Genomic DNA, 17,598 nt, shown 5'->3' with positions numbered 1-17,598 from the left:
GAAGAGCACAGAGTTTAACCAATCAGCTGTCTGAAGACTGAGATCAGTTGATTAAATGAATCAAGTTTGGTGTGCTGTTCTAAAACGTTTGACAGGTAGTATGCATGCAGCACTATAGATATTATTCTGATGGTCTAAGTTTCTATTTGCAGAAACACTCTTCATTTGCTCTCACACTCATTGTGGTAGCCCATTTCTCAGTGTCAAAAGGTGAGTTCAGCTGTGTGGTAATAGTGTCCGATGCTCTCTGCCACAACTATTTTTAATGCCATCACTACGAGTTGCCAAAGCTAGACATTTTGAAATTCTACATATGCTGAAGTGGGTTTCTCACTACAAATGGAAAACTGCATGGATCTTTTATACCCCATGTGCATAAGAAAATTAGTGACAATTTATGGACTGCAACCGATTCACTGTGTAAATGGTTTTACTGTAGTTACTCCTGACAATTAGTTCCTAATTAAGTCTTGCTTTACCCAAATTTATTTGGACATTTCATTGACTTTATTACTACATTGCTTCCACAATAACTGTCTGTTATCAGAATATAAAGATCTATACTCAGAAGTAAACAACTACCTGTTTTTATGATGACTTACTGAAAAAAAGTGCCATACCAAAAGTGTTACTTGAAAGATTTATTTGCAGTAATTCTGTTAAATAATTAAGAGACCAGTTTGAGACAAACAGAAAAGCACAGGTTGTTTCCAATTCTGTAAATCTCACAGAGCGTAGGGTCACTTTTGGTACTGACAACAGCAATCCAATAAAAATGCTGGAACCAAATATTCATTTTAGCTTCATTCAGATAACATCCTGATTCATGCCATTATCTAAGACTCTTTGTTCATCACTGTAAGATTTAAGAAAAACCAGTGATGGAAATGTGGGAACGTCTTTGATGTACAGATAGTCATAGTTTGAGGAGCCAGAGATACTGTCAGAACACTGTCAAATAGAGATAAAAAGAGGAAGTGAAGGATGAATTTAAAAAGGTCTAGGCCTGTAGCGTCATTGTGAATCAGAGGAAGAATCTTTAACGTCTGTGCTTTCTGTTGCCTCGCTGACTTCACTCAGCTCTTTGCTCTCTCCTCCGCTGTCTCTCTCGCTCTCCCTCTCCTGGTCGCCAGATCCCGATGGGCTCTGGCCAGACGGTGCCTCCTGACCCGACACACGCACTCCGGGCTTTCTCAGCTGTGGGAAGCACAGAGAAAAATATGACACATTTACGCTGAGAATCTGCTCATGTGAGTTCAGTGGCGCTACATATCCACTGAGATAACGAGGAGCTAGTGAAGACATGACAGTGTAGCACCAATGTGTTTGTCCAAGTGAGTAAATGTGGAGAACAAAGTCACCTCATCAGCCATGTGGGCCAGGTCTCTCTTCATGGCGTAGGCATCCTCCCCATCTGCGTAGTATTTAGGTTCTACCTCACTAATCCTGTGGAGGAAGAACAAAACAACACACAAAGTTAAAGTCAGTGTGGATATCAGTCAGGGTTCAGGAGTTCATTTATTTGACTGTGATTTTCAGTGTTTTTAGACAGGATGTTTTATGACTTAAGGACTCAGCATTTCCAGCATTTTTAAAAATTCCTGGCATTGAGAAGATAAGAATAATTTTTAACTTTTTAGAGACTTTGTTTCTGGTTTCTGGGGCTGTTGGTGGGATTTGAACTCACAAGCAAAGCCCTACTGATAGTGGATTTTTGAGGTCAACACTGGAATTAATATATTATAACTATAATTGCCAATAATCATTTTTGTGTAAAAATACACAATATACGTATGCAGTTTCAAAAAGGATCCATTTAGTTTGATTTTGAGAAATCAAACTAAATGGAACTATGAAATTTTGGCCAAGATATGTGCCAAGCAGGACATTTTACAAAACTTGTCAGTACACTTTAGTGGACTATAACAGCAAGACTCCTTCTAAATGACCTGATACATATCCGGTCATTTTTTTCCCCCATTCGTCAGTGCAGACTGTGTGCATCAACAAACTCGAGGTGCTGGTGACTGCTGTAGTCATTTCTGTACTGCAAATTCTTGTTACTTATTGGTCAACATGAATGCCACTATCTATATATTTGTAATAAGTTACTATTGTTCAATAAATCAGGCCAGCTGAATGATAGGTCTACTGCAGCTCTATTCATGACCTCAGTATTTCTGTAAAGCCTGTGTGCAGCTATGCAAACTCTGTAAGAAAATCCCAAAGAGTATTTGCAATACAGTAAAAATACTGGAACAATGTTGGCACCTAAAACGACTTACTGGAATTTGAGTGTGTTGGAGTACAGATGCAGGGCTGCTCGGTTGCTGCAGTGGGAAGAAAGATGTTGGTAAAGCTCTTGAAAACAGGAGAACTAACACAGACAAACAGAACCTAAGGACATTCTGTAAACAGAAAAACATGCAATAATTCTTTTGAACAAGTCAAAGAGAAAGTTCACAGCATGTCAACAGTTTATGGTACCTTTTACGGACATGAAGCGAGACATATTTAGCATTAAAGTTTTCTATCATGGCCCGACTGGCCTGGTCCATCAGTTTCTGAGCAAGCCCCAGACGTCTGTGGGAGCGCTTCACTGCCTGGAGGACACAGAGAAGGGGTTTTATTACCCCAGAGAAGCCAGACACATATTTCACTAATATAAATTTTTACATTTTTAATAATGGAGATGAGGTGTCTCTCATCCAGACTCACCAGAGATGTGATGTGTCCATGGGGTACATCATCTGGATCCTCCTCCCTAGAAACAGTTCATAGTTTTAGGAAAACATTAAATGACTTCTTCGTCCAAGTGACGCACGCTAAAACCAATATATCTGATTACAGATACTCACATCTTTGCCAGCACATATCCCACAATTTTCCCATTTTCGTCCTCTGCAATGTATGAGAGCTGAAACGATGAAAACACACAGTGACTGTCACGCGTAGAAGGATTTAGCTGGATAGGAGGATAGGATAGAGGCAGTGGTGTTAGCAGAAACAGGAGAAACAGGAAAACGCCACTGTGACTCACCTGAGGCCAGGACAATCCGTGATAGAAATAGTATTTCATCTGGTAGTTTTCCGGAAGACACAGCAGGTTACAGTGCTGCATGTTCATAAGGTCCTCCGGCTGTAACGAAGAAAAAAAATAACGTCGGAAAGGCGCAAAACATATCACAAACCCCTTTAGCTGCGATATTTGGTCAGCTAACGTGCAGGCTATAGTAACTAGCTTAGCTAACAGCAGAAACAGCATGGCTGTCGTGGGGATTTCAGCACACTCACCCTTGCGTTTCGTATGTTCATTTTGTAAGTTGGTGTGTTCTCTGCACTGTGGAAACGGAAATTAGCTATTCTATACTGATCAATTCAATTCATAATAATTACAGTATCAAGTTTAAAGGTCTCGTCTCGCTAGCCAGATGAGCTGACTTGCTAGCAGGGAAGGGAGGGGAGGAAGTAGCGTGCCACAATAACGACAAACATTTCCGGTCATAGTGTGCGCTGGAACTTCACAGTAAAAGTTGTAAGCCAAGTGGGTGACTCATAAGCATACAATTCAACCCTTTTATTTTGAAGAAGGAATTGTCTTCGATAAGCACTCGGACATTGTGTTTTGGACTTCATTACACACTTTATACACTTGGGTGAGTTGGGTCAAGCAATTAAAGCAACTCTGGATTACCAACCATACCAAGCATATAAATATGCTATATATAAAGCAAAACAATATAAATAAAGCAAAACAAGGATCCTCGCTGATCCCAGTTCAGCTGACTTACGGTTTCATCATGGAAAATGTGAGAATATAAGGAGTTTAATGTCATTTAAAGAACTTTATTCAAGCCGTTTTACGCAATGCCCTGACTGAATACAAGCCTTCTAGAAAGTTCTAGAGGCCCAGAAACAGACTTTCATGCATTGTCAGGTTTATCCTGTAAAATATGAAATATTAAATTCTTTGGTGTAAATAACTGAAATGTGAACGCAAAATCAACCCTGGCCAGTTCTGAAGAAATTGCTGCTACTTGTTTAAACTTAATTGGGTGACATAAAATATTGCTGACTGCACAGGATTGCACAGAAGGTGATTAAAGGAAAACACAGAGCTAAAAAAGTATCAACTAAAGTTTTACTGTGGAAATCAGTGGAAATATTAGATAATAGAACCTTCCAGTCTGGCCATGCCTCCAACCTCCATCTCTCTGGATGAGGCTCCTTTGATCTGTGAGGCTTTGTCATGAGGATTAGATGCAAGTATAAGGTACCCTCAACTGGGTACAAGGGCAAGAGGCAGATTGTCTCTGTGCCCCATTCTGGGAAAATACAACAGCTCCTGTCACAAAGTCTATACCCCTGGAGACTGAAGTCTCTGTGTTCGTGTTGAAACAGTCGGTATCACAGCTCACTGCCCCCATTCAACAGAGAGATAATGTAAAGGTAAGACTTTTATCATTTATCATCAGTAATCCAGGGAGGACATTAAAGGACAATCTCAAATGTTGTCCTGTGGCCCAAAAGTTACACAAGACATCTGCACACAGGAGATTCAGCTGCTTTCCTTTATATCAGTTTATCTCCTCTTGCTCAGTGTTGCCATGGCAGCCAGTCACATCAGATGCCCAAGTGGTTGAGATGTGGCTTTGAATGTAATTCTTCGTGTTGACCTCTGTCCCTCTGTCCATCTACTGGGAGCAGCAGTAACATCTGTCTTCTGTTTCTCTGTTTGTATGTACTGCAGACACCTGACCCACTGATTGTTTGTCTTCCTGCAGGTCTTCATGTGCTGCCTAGCACACAAACAGTGATGGGGCTGATGATTAAAATGTATTGTAGAGTTCTGGAGACATAATCTTACAGGAGTCAGAAGGATGTGCCTCTCAGAGGGAAATTAGATTTCACTATTTATAGTATTCCAGCAAATATCAAATTCACATGAGTGACCCTCTTCTGCTCATATATGAGTCATCTAATGGTAAATGGCCAAACCCTAGAAGATGTCATGGTCAATATCATCATCATTGCCCTTTTTGGTGACCTCAAGAGACCACAAGCAACAGGTCTCGTTGGTCTGAGCAGCAAACGCGTTATTTTTATGGCAATTCAGTTGCAGAGGCATAGATAGAAAGTTCATAAAGCTAACAAGTTGCTACAAATGCTACATGCTAACATACTTTCACGCTACACACATTAAAACTGAATGCCTAGCCCTAACCTAAAACTTAATCCATCCTAATAAGTATTTTATTTTTAATGATTCTATCTATTGAGACCAAGTTGCCAAAATTTTATGACAGAGATAAAAGGGCTTTAGGAAGGTTTACTAACAATATTCTATTCTACCATGTTTTTCCTACAGTTCATACGTCAGTATGATGACAGAAAATATCTGAAGAACTTTCTACTTTGATTCTACTTCGATAAAGTTTTCATTTTCCATTAAATTGATTTTTAAACGGATAATGCCAATACATTAACTAGTTACGTGTATTAGGTATGTTACATGACAGGATGTTATACTGACTCCAGCCACTAGAGGCTAGGAGTGCACAGTTGGTCTGAAGTGGTCTGAAGATGTTAATTTATGACATTACACATCCTCTCTTCTTTCAACTTGATGACTAATTTTGATAATATTTAGTGAATTCATGTGTCAGTTTCTGGCCCAGGAACGTTATCTGAACTTGAGCTGACCTAAAATGAGCTAAAGTATTAGTCTCACTTATAAAGAGTATGTCAGTTAAAAAAAAGTGTATACATATTACGTACTACGTATACATAGTATTACTGAAAGAATGTTGGAGGGAATAACTGCAAAATATTTAATTTTACATAAATGCATATTTACATATTTTTTCAGATGCTTCCCCAATAAACTGTCTTAACTTCACATAAAATGAACTAAAAAGCATGTAAATAGATGTTTATCAGAAAAGTAGATGTACAGTGCAGCAGGGGCAGGAGATGTGGTCATTACAGGCCCAACGGCATATTTTAGCCCCAGAGGCCTGGGGTTAACCAGCAATAGGTGCAATCTAACTGGCATCCTGTCAATAGCTATTTGTTGAACGTTCTAGTGTACATCTATTCCAAGTATTCCCTTCTTTCATAAAATTTTCAGTCACTTGAATTGATGTGCTGCTGTTTTGACCTCATTGCGGACCCTTAAATGACACGGTAGTCGAATGTTTTCCTTTTAAAGCTGTGTACTGTTTTTTCATAAGGGAGACCAGGTCCTTTCAGGAACTTGCAGTCAAATATTTAAGTTGTGAGGCCAAGCAACGCCTGACTGAAGCTTAATTTCTTTCTGTGGTTATGCATAAAATATACCGGGTCAAAATTTGAGAACTGAATGCTTTTGCTTTCAGGGAAAAGGTCAAATCTTAAAGAGGTCACAAAAGATCAAGAGAGAGAGAGCAATGTCTCCCTCACACACACTCACACACACAGTCAAAATAATATAGGCTATTACTCCTCAACTGTTTGTAATTTTAAGGAGCTCACTTTATCTGTCACTTCATCCTACTCTTCACACCAAGGCTATTATTGCTGGCATTAGTCATATTACTATTTATAATTTGACGTGACCTGGTCCATTCTCTTACAGTCACAATATGACTGATACCCACCAGCACTCAGTATATGCTCACGGTCAACTTCAGGTAAACTACACTGGCGTCCAATCAGCATTGCAACATGCAAATCGAGCAGGTGTCACCAGGGAGGGACGGTGGAGGAAACGAATGTTTTTAGAATAACACCTATGTGTGTCAGGCGGTGTCTCGAACATAACAAAGGAATAATGGGCTAAATGTGTCTCCAGAAAAGCTCTAAAGACTTCTCCATGTCAGATAAGGACACCGGCCGTGGGCTCTTGACGAATGGCGAGGTCTCATTGCCATCCTGCCGCCGCTGCGACTGCAGTTTCTCGGCGATGTAAAAGTTAGTTCGTATAAAATGTGATCCTATAAAAAGTTTTGAGAGGAACGGGAAAGAGCGACGCGGTGGCTGAGAGCTGGCTTTTCCAGATGGAGACAGACCTGAGGCTGGAGTCAAGCCTGTGGGTCGGGAACAAAAGATACCGGGCGGTCCTGACCGGCTGGCACTTCAACTGGACCGAGGTAGATAAGAAGAATCGCGATAAGAAAACAAGTAGGTGTCTCTGTCTGTCGTCCACAGTCGACCTCTGAGTGCGACAGCATGATCGTTATTTAAATAAGAGCGGCGCTGAAAACATTTGCAGTGTTACTAATTTGCATTGTTTTTGCGTTTAGCTCACTTATTTATCACGTTTATAATGTCAAATAAACGCACCCGTTAAAAACTCGTTCAAGGCCACAGTTTCCTTTTGAACGGAAATGGTGTAAACAGATCTGCAACAGACAAGACCGTATTCACCCGTCGGAAGTAGCCTCATAAACAAACCAATCTTTATTACATATTACATGTGTTTTTTTATTTATGATTTTTTTTTTTGCAATTACAGGGAGGGAGCGCTTTAATTAGGCCCATAGCTGCGTGCAGAAAACGTGAAGAACAAGTTGAGCAGCACTAACATGACACACAACCTCCTAAGAGAGTTTACTGAAAACAAAGGCCAAAGAGAACAGACACACAAAACTCAAGGTTACAGTCTGGGTTGGATATGCCTACAATATCCAATTTCTTTCTGTCTGTCTCAGTGTCACCAACACACACTTCTTTGGGATAATGCACATTTCTGCGTCCTTTTTCTTTTTTGAAACTGTATGAAGACAATATATTTTATGACAATATACAACATTTTGTCTTTGACACGAGTTGTATCATCCAAATCCCTCTCACACAGTCAGTAACTATAACCGTGATCCCAAACCTGTCATTAACAGACCTTTGTTATGGCAAACATTCTAACTTTTCATACACGGGTGTAACTGATAATACCGATGATGATGGCCCCACTCCCTTTAGGTGTGCCAGTGAGACGAGACACACAAAAGGCCTTTTTCACAGCAGACATTTTCGCTTGAAGGAAAAGAACTGGTGTTATTTATATCATTAACAATAGATCTGTTCTATTCAAGTGTCCCAGTAAGTCTTAACAGCGTGGCAGCATGACAGTGAGCCGAGATGCACGACAGCAGGACCCTGAAACAGAAGCAACTAAACTGAATTCAGCCATAATTTTATTATATAAACTTGTGTCAAAATATTTTCTGTGAAATAAAGGTATATAAGAGAGCTCTGGAATATTTCATTAGGATACAGCCATTACTAATGTTTACATTACTGTGCCTTAACTCCTATCATTTGTAAAATATCTGCTGTAAGGAAAATGTATTCTATTATTTACATGCAAAGAAGCATATCCACTGAAGTTTGTCTGCATGATTAAAGTTTCAGTACCTGTAGCAGAGGTGGTTGGAGTGGAGGAGGGCCGGGTGGAGATCCTGCCCCAAAAGTTGTTTGAGGACAGAGACAAAGACTTCACAGGTGGGTTCTTTTGGGGGACTCTCGGGTATCACAAACCCAAGGCCACAGTCAATGCTTAAGGAAATAACAACAACAAACAAATAACAAAGCTTGAAGCACGGTACAACTTTTGCTTTTCATACTGAGATGAGAACATTATGAATGTGCATACAGGAACATGGCACACTGTCTTCACAATTCAGTCAAATGTGTGCCTGTAATCCCCGCCCCACAGCTCAGCAGTTGATATTGTGGTTTTACAGCATGGTTTCGTTTTCTCTGTCATCCACCCTTAGTTTTCTACGTGAAGCGCAGCAGCGGTGGGGGCTCTTCTGGGTTGCTATGGAGACTGGGCCGGACCCAGTTCAGCTGCCCTAGTCGGGTCCTCAGAGACCAGTGGACAAAACACCTAAGGACTGCTCTCAAAACACACAGTAAGGGTGGAAAATTAGACAAGGCACTGAACTGATGTGACAGCTCTAATGTCTTCTAAATATATCATGATTTGACCATTGGTAATTATTTTCAAATCCTCCTTCAGCTGCGCGTCAGAGTTTGCTGCTCTTACCAACCTGTAATACTTGACCTGTATCTTTCAGGTCCATTACGGCCGCATAGACTGTTGGTGTTTATCAACCCCTTTGGGGGAAAGAGAAGAGGAAGAAAGATCTACCATTCTGTGGTTGCCCCTTTGTTTGAGCTGGCTGGTATCAGCTCTCATGTAATAGGTAAAAAATCTAAAAAACTGTGCAAGCTTCCTTTGTCCTCATTTAAAAATGCAAATACTTGATGCTTCTCTGGGTTAAATCTTACATCTGACAAATGACCTTAGACTTAGCTACTTAATTTAAAAAATGAAATTAATGAAATGTAATTGCAGTGTGCATGTAACTGTGTATTGTTTAGTGACTGAGCGGGCAAACCAGGCCAGAGACCACCTCCTGAAGAAAGACCTGACAGGCTTTGATGGGTAAGAGCTATTGTAAGCACTGTGGTTCAAGAGCATTATAACAGCTAACCTCTGGGAGGTGCTTTCACAACAGAAACCCTTGTGTTTGTTTATAACAGTGTGGTGTGTGTGGGTGGCGATGGCATGTTCAGTGAAATACTTCACGGTTTGATTGGGCGGACACAACAAGAAGCAGGCCTTTGTGAGAACGATCCCGCTGTCACCTTACAGTCTTGTCCGCTTCATATTGGCATCATCCCTGCAGGTAATGACACTGTTATTGAGAATTCATAAACTGACTGGAGTTAGATTTAGAGCTGTGATGCACACATCCTGTTGTATTGTGTCTGTTGTAGGTTCTACAGACTGTGTGTGTTATGCCACAGTGGGAGTGGTCGACCCTGTTACTTCAGCTTTGCACATTGTCATTGGTGAGGAAGTATTTCTCTTCAAATAAAACATTTTTTTAATCACCATTCGTTCGTTTTTAGAATTCAGCACCTTGAAATACCTAAATAACTTCACCGTCTTTGAGCTCCTCATTTCCCACAATGCCTTGCAGGAGACTCGCAGCCTTTGGATGTATGTTCAGTTCATCATGGACCTGCTCTGGTGCGCTACTCTGTGTCTCTGGTGGGCTATGGTTTCTATGGGGACGTCCTGGCAGAGAGTGAAAAACACCGCTGGATGGGTCCTCTCAGATATGACTATTCAGGTATGGACTGATGATTCATTTATAACACAGAAAAAGCTGCAAGCTGAATTACAGTAGATGGTGTTAGATTCTGTATTTATTTTTAACTTTGAGTAAAAATTAATCCCGAAACTGTTGCTGACACCACAATGACAAAGACGAAAATTCTTTATATAACACATGCCCTTTTCTTTTAAACATTTAGTGTATAAAAACCACATCTTTCTGACTGTGTTCTTTTTTTTTTATGTGTAAACACCTGGTGTGTATTTTCAACTAACCTAATTACTCTCGTTTGCCTAGGCACAATGGTGTACCTGAGCAACAGAAGCTATGCAGGCATAGTTCAGTATCTACCAGCAGACCCGCTGCTCTCCAGCCCTAGAGATAAAACACGCTGCCTCTCAGGGTAAAACACCAACACTCACAAGGAAAAATGAAAGTAAAGACAATTATAGTGTGCACTCTAGATTGTTCTCTAATACAAATTTTATGTGGGTCTGCTTTAACACCATACAGCTTTTAAACAGCCGTGGTCTGGGTGTAGGTTGGAATATTATCTCCTGAGCAGATTCTACATTTTTATTTTTTTATGATGTTATTTGTCAAGTGCCTAGCATTTGATGATAGGAACGATTTTAACCTTAAACCCTTTTAATGAGAAACAGAGAAAGTGTCCCTGGGAGCAGCAACATTGTAATTCAAGCACTAGTGAAATGGCTCAAATTCACAGTTTGTGACACCGTAACTGCAGCCACCTGCAGCAGGGACTCAGGTGTTGGGTGTACCTTAAGGAGGGTAGAAACCATGGCAAGAGGAACTTGATCTAGATGAAAGGTGAGCCTTGGTCTCCTGTTAGCGTGTACAGTTCCTCAGTCTATGTCTGAGTCAATTGTCAGCAAATAGTTTATGATGTACTTATGACTGTCCCAAGGGCGAGGAGCTTGTTATTTCACAGACTGGATGAAACTCTTTGTGATGTGCGTGTGTATTTGTGTGTGTGTAGGTGCAGTGTGTGCTCCAGAAGCACAGAAAGACTTTTCCCCAACCCCTCAGATTCAGGATCCCTGTACAGCTCCCACTTCAGCCAGTTCAGTCGTGACTCAGAAGGTAATCACACAGACAAGCATGAAAGTCCTTCACAACAGTGTCAGTCTTCCTGCTGTGATTATTTGAATTATTTATACAGGGCTGAAGAGTTAATTTATCCAGTACTTCATAAGAAAAAAAGCAGGGATTAGAGCAAGTGAAAAAAAAAACCTTTCTAACAGAAACGTTTTTTTTTTTTAGTTCACCTATCCTATTTATCATCATAATCACTTCCTTAAAGTACTACCCACAGCTTTCTAAAGCATACTGTATGTTTTCACTACATTAGCAACTTGCAGAGAATTTGAAAGGGCTCACATGCATGATGGGCTTCAACATGCACAAACAGTACTATGGTCATTTAAGGATCAGCAGCAATTTATTTATTTTTGTTTTAAATCTAGCATTGTCTTTTTCCCTGTCTATCCAGGTGAGTGGGTGAGTGTGGAGGGCAGGTTTAGGTGTGTGTCTCTCACTTGTATGTCCAGCTCATGTCCCAGGAGTCCTCAAGGCCTCTCTCCTTCTGCTCACCTGGCGGATGGAACAGGGGACCTCATCCTGGTGTGGGACACTCATCCGCTGGGCTTCCTAAAGTTTCTCTACAGGCACACGAGCACAGAAGACCAGGTATGGGCACTTTCACATTAAAACATAAGTGAACTAGGGAGTTTAAAAACTGTTTGATGTAATCTGTCGTCCACTTTTCTTAGTTTGACCTGCCGTTTGTGGAGGTCCACCGTGTGAAGGCTGTCCGTTTCTTCCTTCCTTCTGGCAAAGAGGAGGAAGCATATGAAGAGATTGGAGGGCAGAATGGAGGGATGGATGAAGAGGAGAGAGGATATCTGGAAACTGCAAGCAGGAGTGGCTCTCAGCAGCACCTGACAGAGAGGGACACAGGACCAGAAATGACAATGGAGCAGAAAACAGCGACACCCTTTCTCTGTGGCCTGTGCTGCCGTAAATCTCCGTCTGTGTCGGTGTGGAACTGTGACGGAGAGATTCTGCCTTTCACAGAGATCCTCTGCAGGTCAGAGAGTACAACCATGTCATATTTTGTGCAGTCTCGTACTGTATTATCCTCCTACTGTTATATCAGGTTAAATGAAATGAATCGTAGCACAGTTTTTAACTGCGTTCACTCCCTCTCCAAGGATTCATGGGCAGTTGGTGCATCTGTACGCCAGGGGCATCGAGGATGGCACAGCTGTGCACAACTGCAGTGAGGAAAGTGACATGTGTGAACGGAGATGCATCCTACTCAAATAGTCTCACCTCAGAGACAAAGCGTGAGGGAATGTTTATTTGTGAATTTACAGACTTGCAGTCTGTCAAGGCCAAAGAGTTCCTAATATTTCAGGTACTTTCAAAGGTTTTCTCATTGTAATTGTGGAAAAAAAGATCATTTATTTTTAAATCAGTTTGGTGAATACTGCTTCTTAAAACACTAAGAAAAGACTTGCTAAATAATACACTTATAATAAACTTATCTGTGGTGCAGATTTTTTTCTGCACAAGGTAAGTTACTTAAAGCAATAATGTGTACAATGTGTGTACAGTTCTGTACATTTGAAGCATTTTCACTTGAGCTTCCAGAGAATAAAATCATGGCAGAAGTTAAAAGAAAAAAAAGCACCTTTTATACAATAAAAAGACTGATCTAACTCTTCTCATTCTTTATTGTTGTCAGCATTAGTTCAGCAGTGCAGTTTATTTTAAGAGGGTTAACCCTAACCCTAAACTTAAACATAAACAATTGTGCAGTAGGAACTAAACTAAACCAACAATTATTTTATTATTGCATTCAGTAAATGTTAAAAGAATATCAAATAACATGTGAAAGAACACATGCAACAGTCCCAGAGGAGAAGTTGTTTAAACAAATGTTCGTCTTTGCTGCATTTCCCACGGCCCTCCAAGTACTGGCAGGATCGAGTAGTCGGTTATTGGGTGATGTGTGTAAGCATTTTTGTGCGTGTGTGTGTGTGTGTTTCCAGCTAGGCCATGCACCTGGTAGAAACAGACATAGGTGATAAGAAACAACATCAGTCTGGTGCAGAAAATTGAAGGAATTTCTAATTTAATTGTAAATCGACATAATGTTAAAACATTCATATACTGTGAAAGATTAATCTTTACAAAATGTTAATAATTATTTACAGTTTTGATTTGAGTTTAGCAAAAAGCACCTACCTGGAACTTGTTCTTACCTGAAACTGGACATTTAAACGTCTCCTTTGTGACTGTTATTAAGAGAGCCACCCCTTACAAACCAGACCAACAAGCCCTCCTAGTATAAACACTACTTGGTATAAACACTGGCCCACTGGACACAAAGCAAGCTTATATTCCATTCAGGTAAGTTTAAATATTGATCTTTCCTTCCTTCCATAACATATAGATCATTGGATCTGTCAACAAGTCACGTAGATAGAGATTTTCCTATTTTACAAGTCTCATATGTCCTAAGGACAAGGACACATTATTTGTGGAAAATGCTGTGAAAAAAGAGAAAAAAGGTGCAGGCAGAAGAATGAATGATTATTTATTTAGAAATTTAAAATCTACAGGTGAACACTCAAATCAGGCTACTACAGTTGTGTTTATTTCCACATCCATTCTTATGTGATCATAGAGATAAAAGCAGTGGTTTTCTTCATGCAGACAAAATCGAACAATGCCACAGCAGTGAAAGATTGCAGTAAACTTTATTGTCTGTAAACTTTGTTATGCTGGTGTTAACGAGTTCATGAGTAAGTAGGTGTGTGTGTGTGTGTATAGAAGGCTTCATGTTGTGTGGGGCTGCACCCACTTGTATGTTCCCTCATAGCGGAATCCCACCCTCTTCACAAGATCATCCGCCTCGATTGGGCCGCGACTATGGATACAAACAAATCAGTAGGGACAGTAGGGAGAAAAAGTTTTTATATGATAATGTGTGCCATGTATTTATTTCTGTCTCATGAAACAGATTTTACCTTCCATATGTGTAAGGTATGGGACGTGTCTTCTCTCCTTCTATTTGGTGAAGGAGGGGGGTGAAGATCCTCCAGGCCTCCCGCAACTCATCACTGCAACAAAAAGAGGAACAATTCAGGACAAAAAAAACCAAAACACTTCAAAACAATGCATAGACAATGAACTAGGACAATAAACGGTACAACCAACCTGCGAACAAAGTGCATCTGATTCCCACAAAAGACATCTAGTATCAGTCTCTCATAAGCATCTGGGAGCTTCACATTCTAGAGGAAGATGGCAGCTGTTAGAAAACTATGCACGTGCTTATTTCAGGTTTAGTGATCTACACTGTCTTCTCACAGTAAGCTTCTCTGAGGTAGTCTTTTGCTGGATTATTATATAGTATTTTGTTAAGATACTTTAAAATGTTCCTGTCTTTTTTGTTCACCCTGTTATAACCACATTATAAACATATTATAAATGGTTTATAAGATGTTTTACTGTAGTATGCAGCTATTGGGACATTTTTAAGTGTGTATTAATGTACAGTGCATCTGCTTGCACACCTTGTATCTGCTCTTGTAGGTGAGGTCCAGCTCAGTCTCCTCTGGGCTGAAGTAAACCCCCGGCCTCTTGGTCATCATCTTCAGGTAAATGGCCTCATCCGGCTGCACCCGCACCACCAGCTCGTTCCTCTGACAGCGCTCGCCAAAGATGTCTCCTGGCACGTCAGTGAACTGCAGGCGCACTTCTGCCTTCCGCTCATTCAGAGCTTTACCGCAGCGCAGAATGAAAGGAACGCCTGATGGATGGGCAGGTGGTGCGGGGACAGACGTGAATGGTGGAGAAATAGGACAGGGAGAAAATTAGAGCTGTCATTAAATAGACTACAAACAGAGATGTGAAAAAGAAGGAGAGAGAAAAAAAAATGTTTATCCTCACCATCCCATCTTTCATTCTGAACATAGAGCACCGCAGTAGCAAAAGTTGGTGTGCAGGAGCCTTTTGGTACAGTGGGGTCATCAAGGTAACCCAGCTTGGATTGGCCCTCCCCCTCAGGGTCCCCCACGTATTGGCCGAGCACCACATCTGATGCTGCAACAGGAGCTATACACTTCAGTACCTTCACCTACAGCATATCAAAAAACACAGGAGAATAAGATTACAGTGATGATCTTGTCATTAAGGAAAGAAAACAAATGCACTATTTCCTGTTATTCAATCATCAGTGTAACCTTTTCATCCCTCACGTCATCAGGGCTGGTGGAAGCAGGTTTCTCCATTGCAACCAAACAGAGCATCTGGAGGAGGTGGTTCTGCATGACATCTCTATGAGATGAAAGAAGAAAGAGATGGAATCAGGGGCAAGTGAACAACAATAGTGTATCCAGTGTTTTCACTTTTATCTGAATGTGCTGTTTCTCACCGAATGATACCAAAGTCATCAAAGTATCCTCCACGGCCCTGAGTGCCAAAAGGCTCCTTAAAGGTGAGAACCACACAGGCCACGCTGTTCCTGTTCCATATAGGTCCAAAGATGCGATTTCCAAACCTGGAAGTGAGGGAATAAAATCTCATCTAAGACAATGTTTAGGTTCATACCAGTGGTAAAAGTGCTTTAAAAATGGGTGTACGGAGTGTGTTACCTGAGCACCATGAGATTCTGTACCATCTCCTTGCCCAGGTAGTGGTCTATGCGGTAGATCTGGTCCTCTGAGAACAGGGAGGACAGGTGGGCTGACAGCTCCTGTGAGCTCTGAAGGTCACGACCAAATGGCTTCTCAACAATTAACCTGTTCCACCCTCTGTTTTAAAAACACAGCTGATCAGAACCATGTGCTCAAACAGTGTGTTAACCATTGTTTTTATTGACTGGAAGATGCTTACTTGCGGCTCATGCAGTGAGTCCTGATGTTTGTGCTCACATGGTGGTAGACGGTCGGCGGCAGAGCCAGGTAGAAGAGTCTGTTGGCGTCGGCCCCCCCAGGCAGAGATGACAGATGGGCGTTGAGCTGGTCGAAGGAGCTGCCATCATCGTACCTGCCGCTCAGGTAGGAGTTCTTCTTGAAGAAGGCTGAGAGACTCTCATTCTCTTCATCAGTGACCTGAAGGATATGTCCAAAAATGACTCCTGAAAACACACTTCAAACAATCAATAATCTTGTCTCAGATAGCCAAAGAGGGGACTTTAGATGTAGTACCTTCATATGAGGCAGACATGCTGTTTTGATGTCCTCCACAGTCAAGTTAGACCGGGCATAACCCACAATGTAGGTGTCATCTGGGAGCAGGCCGTCTCTGAATAACCACCTAATGAAGGAACAGAGTCAAAAGCAGTGATTCAGAACACCGGCCAAGGGTCAAATTCCTCGCAATGCAAGGTGGACAAACAAGTTTAAAGTAACTCTGTTTTCGACTGGTGTATGAGCAGTAAGTCTTTACTCACCATAAAGTCGGATAGATCTTCTTTTTAGCGAGATCTCCCTGTGCAAATAATACAAATGAAGACGAGATCTGATCATGAACTTCTCCTGATAATCACTGTGGCTGTGAAGAATCAATCAAGAGTCCAAAGACTAAGCAAACGTTAAACACAAGTGGTCACAGAGACATGGAGTGAGTAGATCTGTTGAGTAATGTGAGAAAACACCGACAGAGAGACTTTGAAACAACTTTGAATACACCCTCTTTGCAGAGCTTTGCAATGTCAGAGACTTCATACAACATTTAAAGAGATTACTGGCATTAAAAAATGGAATTAGATAAGAACAGCCTGACAAAATGTTTTTGTTCCAAAATTATCCCGCTCTTTCAATGCTTGACAAAAGAAAAAGTAGATGCAGCACATTGCAGCCAACATATGCTCATTCCCTGGCTTGCATTCTCTAATCACCACACACAATATTCCCCAGTGAATTGTTCTCCTGTGAGGCTGTGTGTCACCTCTGTTGGGCTCATCCCTTCAAACATTTCTCTAAAACTGCTTTTCTTTTTCCACAGTTTGAAATTCAAAGCAAATTGACCCAACCTCAGCCTTTAGACAGCTTGTAGACTCTTACCAAGGCATTTTTTTCTACAGAAACAGACTGAACATTTCTACAGATCTTTGTTAAATTGTGCTGAAGGGAAATTGTCAGTTCAAGATTTTTAGAATAGAGGAAACTGGCTATTCTTATCATGTTGTAAAAAGTTAAAAGGTTTTACTTACAGAGGCTCCCAGAATGATAAATATGTGTGTGTTGGAGTGACCGGACTGCTCCTCTCCATACAGCTCCTTCCTGAGCTGTCCAAAAACTTCAGAGCGGGTCAGAGGTTCAGTGCTCATCTTCTGGCCCATCTGCTCTCCGTACTGTGTACTGCCACTCTCACTCCCCTGTGGCTGCATAACACACACAGTATGGTGAAATTCCAATTGTCATCCTTGCCTTGCAGAAATACTCAGTGAGTT

The 17,598-nt window shown here is 41.1% G+C and overlaps 3 protein-coding genes across 3 annotated transcripts; 1 reads left to right on the top strand and 2 right to left on the bottom strand.

Moving 5' to 3' along the window:
- Nucleotides 1-628: 628 nt before the first annotated feature.
- naa10 (N-alpha-acetyltransferase 10, NatA catalytic subuni) lies at nucleotides 629-3,470 on the bottom strand. Its single transcript, XM_041066687.1, has 8 exons — nucleotides 3,295-3,470; nucleotides 3,041-3,139; nucleotides 2,859-2,917; nucleotides 2,719-2,764; nucleotides 2,488-2,603; nucleotides 2,286-2,330; nucleotides 1,362-1,446; nucleotides 629-1,197 (listed from the first exon to the last, which is right to left on the bottom strand). The coding sequence occupies exons 1-8, from the start codon at nucleotides 3,313-3,315 to the stop codon at nucleotides 1,015-1,017; spliced, it is 654 nt and encodes a 217-aa protein (XP_040922621.1). The 5' UTR covers nucleotides 3,316-3,470; the 3' UTR covers nucleotides 629-1,014.
- A 3,284-nt stretch (nucleotides 3,471-6,754) lies between these two features.
- Nucleotides 6,755-12,847, top strand: zgc:158263 (ceramide kinase family protein). Its single transcript, XM_041065581.1, has 13 exons — nucleotides 6,755-7,161; nucleotides 8,386-8,481; nucleotides 8,757-8,894; nucleotides 9,060-9,188; nucleotides 9,367-9,430; nucleotides 9,529-9,674; nucleotides 9,766-9,840; nucleotides 9,972-10,124; nucleotides 10,407-10,512; nucleotides 11,110-11,213; nucleotides 11,623-11,819; nucleotides 11,903-12,219; nucleotides 12,344-12,847. The coding sequence occupies exons 1-13, from the start codon at nucleotides 7,038-7,040 to the stop codon at nucleotides 12,456-12,458; spliced, it is 1,764 nt and encodes a 587-aa protein (XP_040921515.1). The 5' UTR covers nucleotides 6,755-7,037; the 3' UTR covers nucleotides 12,459-12,847.
- An 874-nt stretch (nucleotides 12,848-13,721) lies between these two features.
- On the bottom strand, nucleotides 13,722-17,520 carry LOC121200674 (glucose-6-phosphate 1-dehydrogenase-like). Its single transcript, XM_041066110.1, has 12 exons — nucleotides 17,359-17,520; nucleotides 16,597-16,634; nucleotides 16,352-16,460; nucleotides 16,038-16,255; nucleotides 15,797-15,955; nucleotides 15,577-15,702; nucleotides 15,386-15,479; nucleotides 15,093-15,279; nucleotides 14,717-14,952; nucleotides 14,358-14,434; nucleotides 14,168-14,260; nucleotides 13,722-14,067 (listed from the first exon to the last, which is right to left on the bottom strand). The coding sequence occupies exons 1-12, from the start codon at nucleotides 17,485-17,487 to the stop codon at nucleotides 13,977-13,979; spliced, it is 1,557 nt and encodes a 518-aa protein (XP_040922044.1). The 5' UTR covers nucleotides 17,488-17,520; the 3' UTR covers nucleotides 13,722-13,976.
- Nucleotides 17,521-17,598: the final 78 nt, after the last annotated feature.

Source organism: Toxotes jaculatrix, chromosome 2, assembly GCF_017976425.1.
Source record: "Toxotes jaculatrix isolate fToxJac2 chromosome 2, fToxJac2.pri, whole genome shotgun sequence".
In the NCBI taxonomy this organism is placed as follows: Eukaryota; Metazoa; Chordata; class Actinopteri; family Toxotidae; genus Toxotes; species Toxotes jaculatrix.
The sequence above is the reverse complement of the archived record's forward strand: the minus strand, read 5'-3'. Positions and strand labels throughout refer to the sequence as shown.

Bases quoted from the DNA above. Each gene is read 5' to 3' on its own strand.
- naa10 (XM_041066687.1), bottom strand. From the start codon at position 3,315: ATGAACATACGAAACGCAAGG. The intron at 2,765-2,858 runs GTGAGTATCTGT...AACTGTTTCTAG, and splicing joins GGATATGTGCTGGCAAAGAT to GGAGGAGGATCCAGATGATG. The intron at 1,198-1,361 runs GTGACTTTGTTC...TGCTTCCCACAG, and splicing joins TGGCCCACATGGCTGATGAG to CTGAGAAAGCCCGGAGTGCG.
- zgc:158263 (XM_041065581.1), top strand. From the start codon at position 7,038: ATGGAGACAGACCTGAGGCTGGAGTCAAGCCTGTGGGTCGGGAACAAA. The intron at 7,162-8,385 runs GTAGGTGTCTCT...GCATGATTAAAG, and splicing joins GAATCGCGATAAGAAAACAA to TTTCAGTACCTGTAGCAGAG. The intron at 10,513-11,109 runs GTAAAACACCAA...GTGTGTGTGTAG, and splicing joins AAAACACGCTGCCTCTCAGG to GTGCAGTGTGTGCTCCAGAA.
- LOC121200674 (XM_041066110.1), bottom strand. From the start codon at position 17,487: ATGGGCCAGAAGATGAGCACTGAACCTCTGACCCGCTCTGAAGTTTTT. The intron at 14,953-15,092 runs GTGAGGATAAAC...CCCATCCATCAG, and splicing joins TCAGAATGAAAGATGGGATG to GCGTTCCTTTCATTCTGCGC. The intron at 14,435-14,716 runs GTGTGCAAGCAG...ATCTTCCTCTAG, and splicing joins CCTACAAGAGCAGATACAAG to AATGTGAAGCTCCCAGATGC.